The sequence below is a fragment of the Oryzias latipes genome, chromosome 18 (assembly GCF_002234675.1).
Source record: "Oryzias latipes chromosome 18, ASM223467v1".
Taxonomy (NCBI): domain Eukaryota; kingdom Metazoa; phylum Chordata; class Actinopteri; order Beloniformes; family Adrianichthyidae; genus Oryzias; species Oryzias latipes.
Genome location: NC_019876.2, coordinates 14301679 through 14317732, shown reverse-complemented (window position 1 = coordinate 14317732; position 16054 = coordinate 14301679). Strand labels below are relative to the sequence as shown.

At 39.2% G+C, this 16054-nt stretch overlaps 1 protein-coding gene across 1 annotated transcript; it reads left to right on the top strand.

The window, feature by feature from the left end:
* Positions 1-5551: 5551 nt before the first annotated feature.
* On the top strand, positions 5552-14360 carry LOC101161584 (carboxypeptidase Z). Its single transcript, XM_011487475.3, is given in 12 exon segments — positions 5552-5868; positions 6212-6241; positions 7580-7954; positions 10167-10391; positions 10460-10689; positions 10778-10930; positions 11034-11192; positions 11686-11821; positions 11963-12009; positions 12011-12103; positions 12171-12273; positions 13861-14360. Coding segments are annotated over 12 exon segments (1968 nt in total). The 5' UTR covers positions 5552-5795; the 3' UTR covers positions 14205-14360.
* The last annotated feature ends 1694 nt before the right edge of the window (positions 14361-16054 follow it).

Genomic DNA, 16054 nt, shown 5'->3' with positions numbered 1-16054 from the left:
CTTAAAGGGAGGCTACACCAAATAATTAATACTAACCCAGATTTTGCACCAGTTCATAATTTACAAATGCTATGATAGGAAGCACCTCACTTTTATAATTTCAGAGGAATCTACAAAAATGCCAAACCTGGCCCAAAATTTGTGCGTCAATTAGGTAATTTTAACATGATATGTGCACCGGTTACGCGATATAAAAGTTATACATCAGTGGTACATGTGTGAAAGTCCATCAGACATAAGGTCGTGGAAAGCCAAAAATTTGTGCATGTATATAAATTTGCAGGAACTAATTCTCAACTGACCTTAAATTTTGAACTGCTCAAAACCGAATTCACGGGTCGGCTGAAACCCTAGACCGACATGTTCTCACATTGACGAATGCAAGAAATACTTGAGAATTATTTATATCACGCGTGTATCACAAAATACTAAAATTTCAGACGTGGAAAATGCACAAAATGTACGTAGTGGCTGTGTGACACGACCTTTAGTTTGCGTAGTAGTAACTGATGATCACCATACATTAACAAAGCAGCCAGCACAATGCAGTTTTCTATCTAAGGCATTGATGATGTCATATGTGCCAGACACAGGAGCTGTTTTGGTACAGGGGCCTTTCCTGAAGCCTGATTCAAATGGAACAAAGTTGGAGGTTAGAAAATGTTTTAGTTGAAAATTAACGTGAGGTAGTTGCACATGTTTGTTGATTTATCCCCAAAAATTTGAGAAGTTTTAGATTTTGACTGGAAAAAAATCCACAAGTTTAGTTCATTTGTGCATTTGCATCTATTGGAGCTAATTATACAGTGGAAGACATTTACAAAAAGGCTGTGATGGCACGGGGTAACCTTCAGTGCAGCAACAATATTGGATGGTTTCATTAAAGAGACGGGTTAAAGATCATCTCCGTGGGTTAGTTTATGTCAACTCCTTTAATAGCTATGTCTCAATTTCGTGCTTGGAGCCAAACCAATTCTAATTATTCAAAGTATTCAGTGACTGAGAGAAAGGCTCATTTAATCCTCCAAATCTCAGATTTTAAGATGTTAGAAACGGCTCTGTCTTGTTCAGACGCCAGGACTCGGCTCATCTAACACATCATAGTTATACCCGATCATCAGAGGCTGATAAGCAAAGAAGCCGCTAATTAAAACTACTCGAATAGAAAATGTATTCATTGTAAAATATGAGTTGCAGATGGTCGGGTTTAGCAGTTAGCCAGTAACTGAAAAAAGACAGATTTTTTTCCAAATTTCAGTAGACTTTTGCATGAAAATTTCAAGTCACTCTATTGTAGATGCACGAATGTTCAGTGCCAGATTGAAATGGCTTTAATTGGAGCAGATTCCACTTTTTCTTAAAATTTTCTTGTGAAAAAACTCATTTATCTAATATGCATATATAGTTTGGCTGCTGTTTCCTAATTGAATCCTAAAAGAGTCTTCGGGTGCATACATACCGGGCGTGTGACAAGCATTAAAGAACACGCTAAATACGAGTTCTTGAATGCACATACAGCTCATGGTGTTCACACTGCATAAGCAGGGAGGACCTTCCTCTTCTTTTTTTTCCTTCTGTTTACCAGCACATGTTCACCACCTTCAGTTGGTGCGATATGTCACATTTTTTCCCAGGCTTTTTCTTTTACAGCTCTGTTCCGATATTTAAAAGACTTGGTGTCACATGCTTCCAGTCGGGCACAAACCTCAATTATTCTCTCCTCCATGATCAATTACCAAGCGGTTGACAATTCTGTGAATTAAAACGAACAACATCCATACATCGCTACCAAATCCGATTCCCTGATAGGTCAAAGTTCAACCTGGGTTGACTTTCTACAACCATTCAATGGCTGCACATTTTGTATGCTGAGCCGGAAAACGGTCCTAGAAACTTGAGTAGCTACCATAAACGCGCATTTACACAGACTACACATTGAAAAGACGCATTGCTGAGGGCGGTGTGAATGTAGCTTTAGAGGCTTTAGAGGCAGAAGCTCTCAGAAGTAAAGAGGATGAGGCTTTTCAATCCATCAAAGTGTGCAGTAAAAAACCATGGAAATGTTTTCCGGATCCACTCTAATAAAAATTGTGATTGTCCCGTTTTTTTAACATGTTCTTGTGACGTTTTTCTCACAATGGAGGACATATATAAAGAAATTTAAGCTTAAGATTGCATTTCTGAGATCGTCTTTATTCAAAGAGTTAAGAATTAGAAGCAGACAGAAAAATGCCGTTTGAGAAAGAGCAGTTTTTGGGTGTCCAAAATACATTGGGAGGGCCACAAGCTCCCTGCTGGACTCCGCAATGGGGGGGGGGGGGGGGGGGGGGTGTCGACAACATTCTGAGATGTAAATCTTCCAGACAAAAACCGGCATATGTCTACTAAAACTCTATGATGCTCAACAGAAGCCATATTTGGAGCACTACCATGTCCTGAGGATCAAGGCAAAGGATTGTTCTAAACTGGAAAATGTCAGAATGGCACGCTGTTATCTGTAACCACAGATTCTGTGTCCTCCCAGTGAAAGAGGAGGAAGACCTTACTTCCTGTTTCTAGTTTGTGTGCTTTGAAAGGAGCTGTTCAAGAAATGCATGAGCTCCCTGCTATGATGCATATGTTGAGAGAGGCCTTTTGTATTTTAGGAAAATGCACCAATTTGATGCTTCCATAGCAGCACGTCTTCATTGGCAAAAGAGTCTGGGGCCTTAAGTGACCTGCCTTAATTTACGGTAAATAAAAGAAACTCAATATCCGATTTGAAACTTGTGAGGAAATAATTTCCTTTTCTTTCAATGCCAGACATTTGACAACACTCCAAACTTTTTCCAAGCCTCCTCTTCAGACCAACACCCCTTTTTTTCTCAGCACCATTTCCCACAGAGACATGTGATCACAAACACTCTCTTCAAGTACATGCATGCTCTCCGTAGAGGATTGACTCATATAAAGATTGGTTTCCACTCAGCATCTGCGCCGCGCAGCGATTTGCATAATGTTAAGGGATCCAATCAATATTCCTAATTTAGCTGAAGTATACATGACTTTTCTCATGCATCAACTCTGCACCGACCTCTGCCTGGGTGCCCCCCTCCCTCAATGAATAATTAGGCCCCCCGTTATGCTAATTCAGATCTGCTCAGCCTGACACAAAGACCTTTTAATTAGTTGAAGAAGTTGAGAACGCTTACTTAAAAAAAGGCACATGGTGTGAGATGTGTGATCATCTCTGGGGTTTTCTTGCGCATCTGCAGCTTCGAAGCGAGCGTAACCGAGGTGTGTGCAGTCAGATCAGGTCTCCAGGAAGCTGCAGGAAGCTTTCCTTTTAATTGGGTTGCTTTTCCAAATTTTGGCACATTATTTACGTAAGGGTTAATGGCTGATGAAGTGTCAGAAATGAATGCACGCCATGGAAGCCTGAACCGTTTCTGATATTGCACACTTCAAAGGCCATTAACCTGCTTATACCATGGTCACTTACAAAATAAATAAATATTCAACCATTTTTAGTACTTTATTGTGGTTATTTGTTCGGTTTAGATCGCTTTTTCACAAATACAGATATATATCTATATAGATATATATAGAACTGTAAATCGTCTTTTTAAAATTTACAAAGAAGATTTAAAATACTAGCAGAACCAGAGTTGTTTCAGAAAATATGGATCCATGTGTGGTATTTGATGGCCAAAGCAAGGAACCTCTTAAGTAGTTCAAAGTAGATGAAGCTTTGGCCAAATATGACGAAACCATGTAATTAGTGTGTTAGTGACGGCCCCCCTCAACTCAGCGGGTCGTATATCTAAACAGACTCAGTTTGTGATGTAGAAAATATAGATATTTATATAGATATATATGCTGATCGTCACGATGTGTTAAATAAAGCATCAGTTCAGAGAGAAAGTTCACCTCTTACCGCTTGTTGTTGTCCAGATGATGAAGCTAAAGTTCTTTTTAAAGAATCCAGGGCAGTGATATAGAAGATTTAAGCTGTGTGTCCGGAACTTCTTTTTTGGGTGGATTATCACTTATTAATCCACACCCAGCAGCTAATCAGAATCGAGTATTCACCCGGACCACGGTACAAGTGTGAATAAAATAGAAGATAGAATGTAGCTGCACTGCAGCTTCCATGTACTTAAGTGAGCATTTTTCCTGAACCTGCTTCTACAGGTTCAGCACTTAGCTGATGAGAAAAGCTGCTGTGTCCTTCAGGAAGAGGCTGAACCTTACACTCTCAATGATGTTTGTGGCTGAGATTGAAAACTAAAACACTTTACAAAAATTGAAGTGAATTTTGAGGGTGATTAAGCAATAAGAACACAGAAAGTGCTCTACTTTCCTGAGCTAGGGTCCACAGGGATTTTAAAAAAAAGCCACCTATGTTTCTTCTCCTTTTTTGCTTTTTACATTTTACGCTATAATTTTAATTTTTGTGGAGGTGATCAGGGATTCCATTTTATTATTATGCTCTTTGATTATGTATTTACTTGATTCTTTATACATGTGCTTGCTTGCTGCCAAGTGAACAGTTAAACCTGCTTGCATCACCAGATAAGAAGTGCCGGGCTCAGCGGCAGGGCGGTCTGGGCTTCCTGGTCTATGCTTTCTTTTCTCTTCTGAGTTGTTTATGGAACAGAGACACTTGTGGATTGTGGACTAGATTTGCGGACGTGATCGTCCTCGACTGGAAACATCTGCTTGTCTGCACGCACACAAACAGAATCAATCTAATGACGCAGTTTACATGCTTACATGTTGCTCTGTTGGCTGATAAAAAAAAAAAATGTCTGCTTTGGGAGCAGAGAGAGCACAGATGACTGTGGCGAAGCTTTCGCCTGGTGGTTTCTGATGCGTCTGACTCTCCTCTCCCCTTTGCAAAGGTTTGAACTTTCATGCAGAAACTTGCTTTATTTATGCCTTTTCCCATTGCTCATTAGGTCTTTGGTGTCCTGAACCATTCCAACCTGCGAAGACCACACTTTTCAATTGGAAAAAAATAATCTAAAATTGATGTTTGTTTCCCAGAGTGCAAATTATCTGTGAAGATTCTCCTCCTACCGGGATGGTTCCAGGGCAGAAAAACTTTTAAAAATAGTTATTTGGATTTAGTTGTAGATTTGCATCTGTGCTTTTCCTCTGCTCCTGACTCACAAAGATTTGAATAAAGAAATACTTAAAAATGCAATTTTAAGCCTAATCTTCTTTATGTCCTCCATCATCAGAAGAAATGCCACAAGAACATGTGAAAAACACCAAAAACACAAGGCAATACTTTAGGCGCTAATTTGACACGATAAATGAGCTTCATCATTTCTTCACAGGGAACAAAAACAGCACCTCAAATGATGTTTTCAAGACTTTTTCCCCTTATTTCTCCAAGAAGTGTGAAGATAACATTTAACATAAATATACAGAGTCTTTACTTCTAATCCTTATTTGAGTGATAAACAGATACTAAATACAGGAAAAAAGTTTAAGGGGAAAACTGGTTGCAAATAGGAAATATAGAACTTTATTCAGATAAAATAAGAAAATTAGTGGACTGTATAGTTTTACAAACGCATACAAAGTTAAACTAATGAGGGAAAATCTGCCCTCATGGTTCATGTCCTCTTTTCACCCTGGAAAAATTTCCTCTGTAACTCGAGAGTCGTCCGTAATCCTGGTATTGAAATGCCTTCCGGGGAAATTCACTAGGACTGTTGTTTGGCGTCTTGAAGAAGCGCGCTCGGAGACAGCGGGCCGGCAAAGAGGAGCCGCGTTTTAACGCAGACAGACAGCCTCCCAGCAAAATGCTGCTCCTTCTGTTGCAGATTTTCCTCCACTTGCCCCTATCCTCACCGCTTTGTGACCCACGAGTCAGAGGTAAAAAATCTTCTCCTTGTTCAGCTCTCTGGGTGTGATGCTGTGTGCGCATCTGGAGTGCAACTTTTTTACGCACGACTTTACTGTTAATCCCACATATATTCTATAAAATGTACATCTCGTCTATGCCAAATCATATTCAGAGATTATCCCTGATGACTATATGGTTTGAACCATTGTGAAAACGTCTAACTATTGACAGAGCCTTGTTTCTCAACGTGTTTACCATAAAGTTGACCAGATTACAGTAATTTTTTCCATGACACAGTCACGCATTTCCAGAAGCAGCTCTGCCATCTAGTGTCTGCCTCTGTGACACTTTCCTTATGGATGTGTCTTGCAGGGCTGTGTAGGCCAAAAGTGGAAGAAAAACGTGAGTATCCGCTGGTTTCATGGAAGACTTGAGTCATACAGGAGTTTTCCAGAGTCCTAAACATCACAGTAAAAAAATAACAACAACGAATTATTCAACTGTTACCTCAAATTAATCACTTGTGGGCAATTAGTATTTTGTACACACAAAAGAGTATTTGGTGCAAACCCATACTATTTTGTGGGTACTAATTTGCATTTTGTGTGCGCAAATGAGTATTGTGTAGGCTCAAATTAGTATTTTGGGGCTTTATATAAGTATTTAGGGCATATAGACTCGCACAGAAATTAGAATTTTTCTGTGTACTAATTTGTATTTTGTACACAAAATTAGTATTTGGTACAAACAAATACTATGTTGTGGTCTCAATTAGTATTTTGTAGGTACTACTTTGCATGTTGTGAGCACAAATTAGTATTTTGCATTAATAAATAATTATTGTGTTGGGTCAAATAAGTATTTTGGGGCTATAAATTAGTATTTTGTGCATATAGATTAGCATTTTTTAACCACACAAATTAGTATTACAAGCACATGAATTTGTAGTAGGATTTCGTGATACTTAAATGCTCATTTGTGGCCACAAACATACTACTTTGAGGTAACAATATATTCATTTATTTTCATTAATGTCATGTCCAGGGCTCCATCATCTCCCTCTCTCTATGTTTTTTTCATTCATTTATTTATTTGTTCCTTTCATGAAAATTGATGTTCAAATGTTTCCATGTTTCTCTTACATATTGAACATTTTCATGATTAGAAGGGAGCAGAATTGAAGAACACAATTCTTATAATTATCTGCTCCCTTTTAAACATTACAGTTACATTTCTCACACCATCACCTGTGGTCAGATTTCACAATGTACAGTTCCACTACACAGTAAATACATTCCATCCATTTAATACATACATTCCAAAAATTCCATTCAACAGTCAAGTTTGTACAAACTAATTTGTTTAGCTTTATACATCCGTTTAAATTGAATAATAGTATGTTTAGAAGCTTTATTTATGCAATTATTTTTGGGGGCCGGGTACTTTTGGAACAACAAGCTCAAAGAGACAGACAAAACTCAAAAACTCAGTCTGTAAGAAGATTTAAGCAGGAACAGCTCACATTGACTCCTTAATCAAACCCTTAATAGAATGTGGTGTAAAACCATAAAACCTTTGAGTATTTTTAGATGATCGATGGTATCATCAAATATTTAAATTCTAATTTCCACGGATAATAGAAATATTGATAATAAGTTATAATAATAAAAGGTCTGACACCATCCTCATCATTAAAAGTAATTGAAACGGGTCCTCAAAGTAATGTTTTTTCTACCTCAGCTAAATGCACAGATATCCCTCTGTCCTACTGCTCCGACATGGCCTACACCCAGACCATGTTCCCCAACATCATCGGCCACAGGACCTGGCAGGACTCACATCCCAGCATCGAGTACCTCCTGATCTGCGTGGTGGAAACTCTGATTGGTGGGGAGTGTCACCTCCAGTTTAGGATGCTGAGCTGCTCCGTTTTGGCCCCGCGCTGCGAGGGGGAGAAGATGCAGAGGCCCTGTCGAAGTGTCTGTCAAGCCGTGCACAAGAAATGCAGACGTGCATTTGTCGGTATAGACATGGCGTGGCCCTACTTTCTCGATTGTGATCGCTTCTTTGTCGGACACCAAGAGGGATGTTTTAACCCACTGGAGAACATGAGAGGTGAGAGACGAGCACTTCACTCTGATTTGAGTTCAAACTCTGTTTTCTGTTTTTTTGTTGTTGCTTTCACTGAGTCAAGTCTGCACAATAAGACCATCCAGAAAACTTCCACTAAAAAAAAATGTTGCAGTTTCTCTGAAGACCACTTGGGGGCAGGTTGCAGAAGGAATCACTCTTCCATTAATTCCATCATTAAAAATTCCAACTTTACACCCGCAGATAGGTTATGACTTTTCTGTGTTTTGTTTTCAGAAGCATTTTCTGATGTTTATTGAAACATTTCTTTTGCGTGTACGCTTAGGTAAAGGGTCAAATGTTTTGAATAAATTGAGCCCAGATTTGTGCAGTTTGAAGGTTGTGTTTTTTACAATGGGAGCTGGGTTGACCCCTTTGGAGCTTTAAAGTCCCACTCCAAAACTCAAAAACATGATTTTCATCCATTTAAATTTCCCTCTGACCTGCCGAACTCCCTTTTTCAGAGGTACTGCTGGTAATGCCCTTCCCACTTCAGGCTTAATTTTTGACATTTCTGTCTACCGTTAGTTTGAGTATTTCTGCTTTTACAGACAAAGCAGCAATTTTGATCTCAGGGAAGTTTCAGTGGAGCAAAAACCTTTTATTTTGCTAAGCAGTTTAACTGGAATGCCTTCTGTCCCCACATAAACCCGCTTGAAGGCTGGGGTCTGAGGATATTTTGACATGTTTTTCCATTTTAAGTCGACCCTATAAAGAGACCGTTTTTTCCTGTGTGTGTGTTCGAGAAAAGACGATCTTAAATTGCTAAAAAGGTGCCGTCAGCTGTGAAAACTGCTTACTAATAATTGGAATTCTGATGCGGCTCCAGCATGTGTGACCCAGATGGTATGGTGTGTGAATTTATGAATGTAAAATCTCAACTAAAGTCTTCAGTTTATGATCAGAGTGACACAACACATCTTTTGACACAGAAATATTTTCAAACTAAAGCTGTGTTTGTGCAAACCTCTAATAGCCCAGTTAGACATTTTCCTGTGGAAAACCTTGTGTGCAGTGATTTTTCTACTTACTTGTTGCTTGTTAAAACTTTGGTTCTTTTTTTTAGCTTGCACATGTCATTTAAGGAATTTAAAACATGAGATTTTGTCTAAGTGTATTCAGTTTTACTACAAATTTGGAAAAGTGTTACTAAAAAGCTGACTGGTGACCTGTTCAGGGTGGACCACGCTTTCACCAAACAGTAGGAACAATAGTCTCACCCTGAAAGCCATTCAGTGGGTAAGGGAGATGGATGGATGAATGTCTACTTCAATTCTTTGCTATAAAACTACTGTTTGAATTCCTTTTTTAATTTGTAAACCTTCTTGTTTTTACTAATTGCACGAATATTAATATGGAAACATGTGATGGTTAATGGAGTAGACTGGTATAGCACTTTTCTAACTTCCTCCAAGGCCAAAGCACTTTACAGTCACAGTCCCATTCACACATTCACAAACTGGCGGCCCCGCTCCGCTGCCGAACACGGGCGCCAACCTTCCACTAGAGGCAAGGTGGGGTTCAGTTTATTGCCCAAGGACAAACCTGCAATCTTCTGATCAGAGGTTGACCGCCAACCACGGTTGCCCATGATCATTTTTTGAGTTTTGATTTGCTGCTGGAAGCCTTTGGAAGCCTTGCCCCAATCTTTTATTAGCATTTTATTGGCGCAATTACTATTTTGTGGCTACAAATTAATAAATTGTACACACAAATTAGCATTTTGTACACACAAATTAGATTTTTCTGGCGCAATTTAGTATTTTGTGGCTCCAAATGATTGTTTTGTGGCTGTAAATTTGCATTTTGTGCACAAAAATTAGTGTTTTGCGGGTGCAAATTAGTGTTTTATAGCTACAGATTAGTATTTGTGCTTACAAATTAGCATTTTCTGGTCACAAATTAGCCTCTTTGTGGCTACAAATGAATATTTTGTGTGCACGAAGTTAGTATTTTGTGGCTACAAGTTAGTAAATTGTGGGCACAAATTAGCATTGTGTGTGAAAAAAATTGCATTTTGTTGGTGCAAATAATTACTTTGTGCACACAAAAAAGTATTTTGTGCAAATAAATGAGTATTTTGTGTTCACAAATTAGTCATTGGTGGCTACAAATCTGTATTTTGTGGCTACAAAGTAGTATTTTGTGTGGAGGAATTTGTTTTTTTTTTGTGCTAACAGAATCATATTTTGTGCAGCAGAGCAGCCAGGTCAGGGGGATGAAACTCTACAAGTTCTTCTCTTAGAAGACGCTTCGTTGATGCAGTTCACCTATTACTCTTACAATGATTTGATCCACCACCTGAAGAGGATTGAGGCCCGCTGCTTCACCGTGGCCAGGACCTACAGCATTGGCCGCAGCATGGAGGGCAGGGAGTTGCTGGTGGTGGAGTTCTCTGGCAATCCCGGGGAGCACGATCTGCGTGAGTACCACTTCTCCAACTCGTTCGTGCTGTATAGATGATTCAGCATTGCGTGTGATCTTGATCAGTTGAGCCAGAGACCAAGTTTGTCGGCAACGTTCATGGCAACGAAGGCCTGAGCCGCCAGCTGCTCATCCACTTGGCTCAGTTCCTGTGCACGGAGTACCTGAGAGGGAACCAACGCATCCAGACCCTCATCAACACCACTCGCATCCACATCCTGCCCTCCATGAACCCCGACGGGTTTGAGGTGGCCACACCCGGACGCAATGAAACCGACCACAGGGACAACGCAGAGGTGACTCCACCGTGTTATCTGAACGCTAATCTCAGATTCTCATGGAGAATCTGCTCTCGAAGTTTGATCGGTTTGTGTAATTCTTCAGCTTGGCAGTTTTAATCTGGGCACTAACAACGCCCAGAACATCGACCTGAACAGAAACTTTCCCGATTTGACCTCCATCGTTTACAGAAGGCACAGACAAAAAGGCCACCGTACCGACCATATCCCGATCCCAGACTCTTACTAGTTTGGTAAGGTAAAGAACAAAATCGATTCAGCATCTACCATCACTCAAGGCTTAATTCCACTCCAGCAAATAGATCAACCGACTCCTCTTTGCTTGATCCGCTGTCTTTCAGGTGGCACCAGAGACTTATGCCGTCATGAAGTGGATCCGCTCTGTGCCATTTGTGCTTTCAGCTAGCTTCCGCAGTGGGGACCTGCTGGTTTCATACCCGTACGATCTGTCCAAACATCCTCAGGGGAATGACACCTTCTCCCCAACCCCAGATCAGAAGGTAAAAGCCAACGCCTCATCCGGCAAACACAAAACCCAATTTTCTCTGCCATTCAAAAAGGTGCAACTTTATTGAATCTTTAACAAAACGCCCACGAAGTTATAAATGCTGAGAGAATGAGTGGATAAACACCTAATAGATTGACCTGGACAATCATCAGATTCAAACCCCCAAAAAAACGTGGATTTAGGGGGGATTTCTTAACCTATTATCATCAATACAAACATGTTATATATTTTACATATTTATTGTTAGAAAAATGATAATCTATGCAAATTTCCTGCTTTTTGAAAGAATGAATGGATTTTTAAATGGTTTTAGAAACTGTATGTTATGAGTTAATTAGTATTGATGCTTTTTCCTTTTAAATTGCAGCACACATAGAAGATTTGTTTCAAAGAATTAGTAAAAATCTGCCAAAATAAAGGCAGGTGGTAAAAAAAAACCAAAAAACCAAACCTTTTCAAACACTGTTTTTTGTTTATTCTTCTAGGTTTTTAAATTCCTTGCAGGAACATATGCAAACGCACATCAAACGATGTTCATCAATAATACTAGTTGTGATCAGCGAGGAGCAAACAGCCGGAAAGGGATCCTAAACGGAGCACAGAGGTCCAACTTTGCAGGAGGTGAAAGCATGCATCAGCAGAAAACACAGCTGCAAACTGCCCTGCAGCCGCTAGAGGCCGCTGTTGGATCAGCTGTGAGGACAGATCAGGGCAACTACAATCGAAAAAGTACTTTCCTCGTGTTTTTATTCATGCTTCCAGGTATGCAGGACTTTAACTACCTTCACACCAACTGCTTTGAGGTGACATTTGGCGCTGGGCTGCGACAAGTTTCCCAATGGGGAGGGACTCTTCCTCAGCTGGCATGAACACCAGGAAGCTCTCATTAAATTCTTGAAGGCGGTACGTAATGTGTTCTGTTTTGTGTTAACCTAGTATTGGAATAAATGTACACAATTTGCTGCCCCAGGTGCATCGAGGCGTCAAAGGATTAGTAAAAGATGAGAATGGCGAAGGAATAAAAGGAGCTCGGATATCGGTCAGAGGAATCCGGCATGACGTTACTACCTCAGGTAGTATTATTATTTGATGAAAAATTGTTTAAGGTAAAACTCCTTTGTTTACATTAAAATACAGTTTAAAGGGAGAAAAAATTACTTTCTTGAATTTTTTACACAGCAGGAGACGAAAGGAAAAATAATTTTAAATCTTTTGTACATAAATAACTACAACATAATGAAAGGCAATTTTTGGCTGTTATGTGAAGAATTTATTTCATCCTTTTAAGTAAAACTCGACTTTTCGAAGAGTTTTTCTCTGTCAGACTGCATTTCGATATTAGGTTAGTGTTTTCAACCGGTGAGCCCAAGTATGCGCTTTAGAAAATCATTCAATTTCACCAAATTGGTGCATATTTATCTTGGTCAGGATGTCCCCTCTGTGTTCTTTCAAACAGGTCCAGGTAGTTGGGAATATGAAAGATCAGAAAATACTTTTTTTCTTTGTGTTCATTTAATTTCTATTCAAAACACGTTGATTAGTATGACCGTACCACAATTTAGCCACATCTTTAGCCGATTGCTCTCTTTTGGAAGAACTTTGACCCCTTAAACTGTCGCCGCCAAGCATTCTTAGAGGCTTAATCATATCAATCCCATCAATCACGGTTAACATCCTCACTCAAAAGGTCTCTCCGTTTAAACAAAAATAACAGCTAGAGATGATTTTTAGTGGAATAGTTTTCCACCCGGATTCATTGTCCAACCGTGTAATTACTTTCACTACATTTCCCATAAATCAGTGGGTTAATGTGACAGCATATCTGTTAGATACTTTCTAACTGTCTGGATTGAAAGACAACTTCAAAATCAGACTTCAAGCAACCTTTAAAAAATGTAATTTATAGCAAAATAAAAGAAACGACAGTAAAGTTAAGTGGCCAACAGACATATTTAACTAAAACTAAACTGAAAGAATTGTTTTTCCCCCAAAAAATTGAAACACTTTTTAATTTAAACAAAAAAAATGAATGTATATATTTTTGGCTATATATATATATATATATATGAATAAATTGAGAATATAAAGTTGTTCCTGCTATAATATAATTGTTCAAAATATACATATCTTTTTGCATAAACATGAAAATAAACAAATAAAAAAATAAACACTGTTTGAATAAGGACAATCATTAACGTTAGTATTTATAAGTTATTTTATAAAAGCTGCATGAAAAAACAGATACTGTAAGGTTTGTACAGCCACCTATAGCCTTTTTTTAAATGATTGGAAGCTATTGCAACTTTAATCCCAATTTTTAAGAAAAACAGCTTCAACTTCAAGCTTTTTATGCCACAACTGTTAGAAAAAGTACACGTGAGGTCCTGGAGGGACTGCTACAGCAGTAATATAGACTAGAGAGTTTCACTTTTTACACTTTTGATAGCTGGTGTGCTTTGTGATTATGGACAAGGAAACACAGATTTAAAGTAAAACTTTATATTATAGGATATTAACCCTTATACTGTGTTCGGGTCAAAATTGACCCATTTTTTACACTTAAAAATGAGTCAATTTTGACCCAAACAAAAAATAAGGGTGAAGTAAATAAATGCTTGACAATTTGGAAGTCAGCCCAAAACATTTTCTTTCACACTCAGGTGAAAACGGGGAGTACTGGCGCCTCCTCACGCCCGGCATCCACATCCTATCTGCCTCCGCCCCTGGCTACGCCAGAGCCCACAAGAGAATACACCTTCCCCCCAACATGCGTAAAGCGGGTCGCGTCGACTTTGTGTTGCGGAGAGCTATTCCGGAAGGAAACGTCACCCTCCAGACGACAGAGGCCTATGAACGATTTGACCCCCACAATCAATACGAACGCTACACCCAAATATCTGCAATCGGGCAGAGGAGCGGAGAAAGGGCAAATAAACCCTGGTGGTGGTACTACCTATCCTTGCTAAATGGCCCTGCGCCCACCTGGCTCATCAAAGAGTATTAAAACAAAGCTTTTTCTGAACGTACATGCGCCACACACGCTTCAACACTACTCTGCACGCTGAAATGCTGATGTCAGCACTTTGAATTCCAAATATCTACACCTTTGTGAAACTTTAGATTATAACTAGTCTTCAATAAAAGTGTTTTTAAACCCAAATATTTGTCAAGAATCTGGTCACCTTTGGAGTAATTACACCGCTTATCCACAAGGGGGCAGTCTGAGTCAAAAATGATGCTGAAGTTTGAACAAATGATGGTTGGCACACAGACACAGTCCAGTTAGCCTCTGTGTTGTGAATACTTGCCTGGGATCTGAATAGAGAGAACATTGAGATCATGAGAATCATTAAAGGGAAGAAGAAGAAGAAAGTGGGTAATGAAGGATTTCTTTAATTCACCTCACTTGGCCTCATTGCCCTCAAAGGGGAGCCTTCCCCTATATTCTGCCATAAAGAAGATAATGATACCATCCTTTTTCTATGCAAAAGTTACATCTTCTCTGTGGATGATTATCCCCCAAATACTCTAAAACAAGTGGAAATCATTTAAGGAATTATACATAAATATGTCTCATTTCTTATGTTTTCCTTAAGAAAATACTTAAGGAAGCATTACAGCTCCTTTTTTCGTTGTATTTAAAAAAAAATTCGGGTCCGTCATGGCTGCCGCTTTGATGTTTTTGGGTCATTTCACTCTGATGGAAACCTTTCTTTAGTGGAACTGACTGTGAAACTGGACCTCCTGGCCTTTACCATATTAGCATTTAATGCATGTGTGTTTTAAAGACATGAAAAGGTGGAATTAAAGTTCCCACAGGAAAAAAAGAAAGAAGAAGAAACGTTTTGATTTAGTGGTAAAGTTTGAGTCAAACTGTTTTTTTAAGTTTGACAGTTTTATGTAGACAAACAGGCACAAGTCATACTCTGAAATATAAAACCTTATATCTACATCTGAACAGTAAGGACAATCAAAAGTTGTTTTTTAGATTACTACGATAACTGGTGTTTTCATTTATACTTATGAGAAAATGTGGATAGAAATGATTATGCTTAATTTTGAAAATAACATTTTTACAGCATTTACACCTGCAAAATGGCCCTCGGCAACCGTGAAGCAACCACTCCCAATGGAAAAACGATAACTTTGTGTTTTTGTGTAAATTTGTGTTTTGAGCATCCTTGCTTAACCCTTGTGCTATCTTACTGTAGATGACCCCCCCTTACATTGACGTGTTCTCCCTACCATGACCAAGGTGGATAAAGGTGGAAAGATTTCATGTAATCCATGGACACCAGTGAGGATCACAAATCATTGAAGAAAAAAGGTTCAGAGCACTGCCTAGTGGGTCTAGATGACCCAACTCCCAATGGTTGGGAGTTGGATCATCTACAACTGTTTTTAAGGTCTTTGTACATAACGCTTGCCATTGAAGTTAAACCAGGTTGAACTTTGACCAATAAGGGACTTGGATTTGGTGGTGATGTATGGCGTCCCTCATAGTTCATGGAAGTCCTAACCGTTTGGCTGGAATGCTTTCATAAATCAGAATAGTGCTTTGAAGAAAATTCTAGAGCGAGATTCACCAGATTTGCACTGCTTTGACATTTCGCACCAAACCCCTTTCAGCTGTAGGTGGCAGACATGCGCTGGTAAACAGTATAGAAGAAGATGAAAAAGAAGAAGATGAAGCCCCTCCCTGATTGTCCAATGTGAAGACCATGGGTTAAACCTTGTGCTATCCTAGGCACCTTAACATTGGGAGTTGGGTCATCTAGACCCACTAGACAGTGCGCTGAACCTTTTTTCTTCAATGATTTGTGATCTTCACTGGTGTCCATGGATTCCATGAAA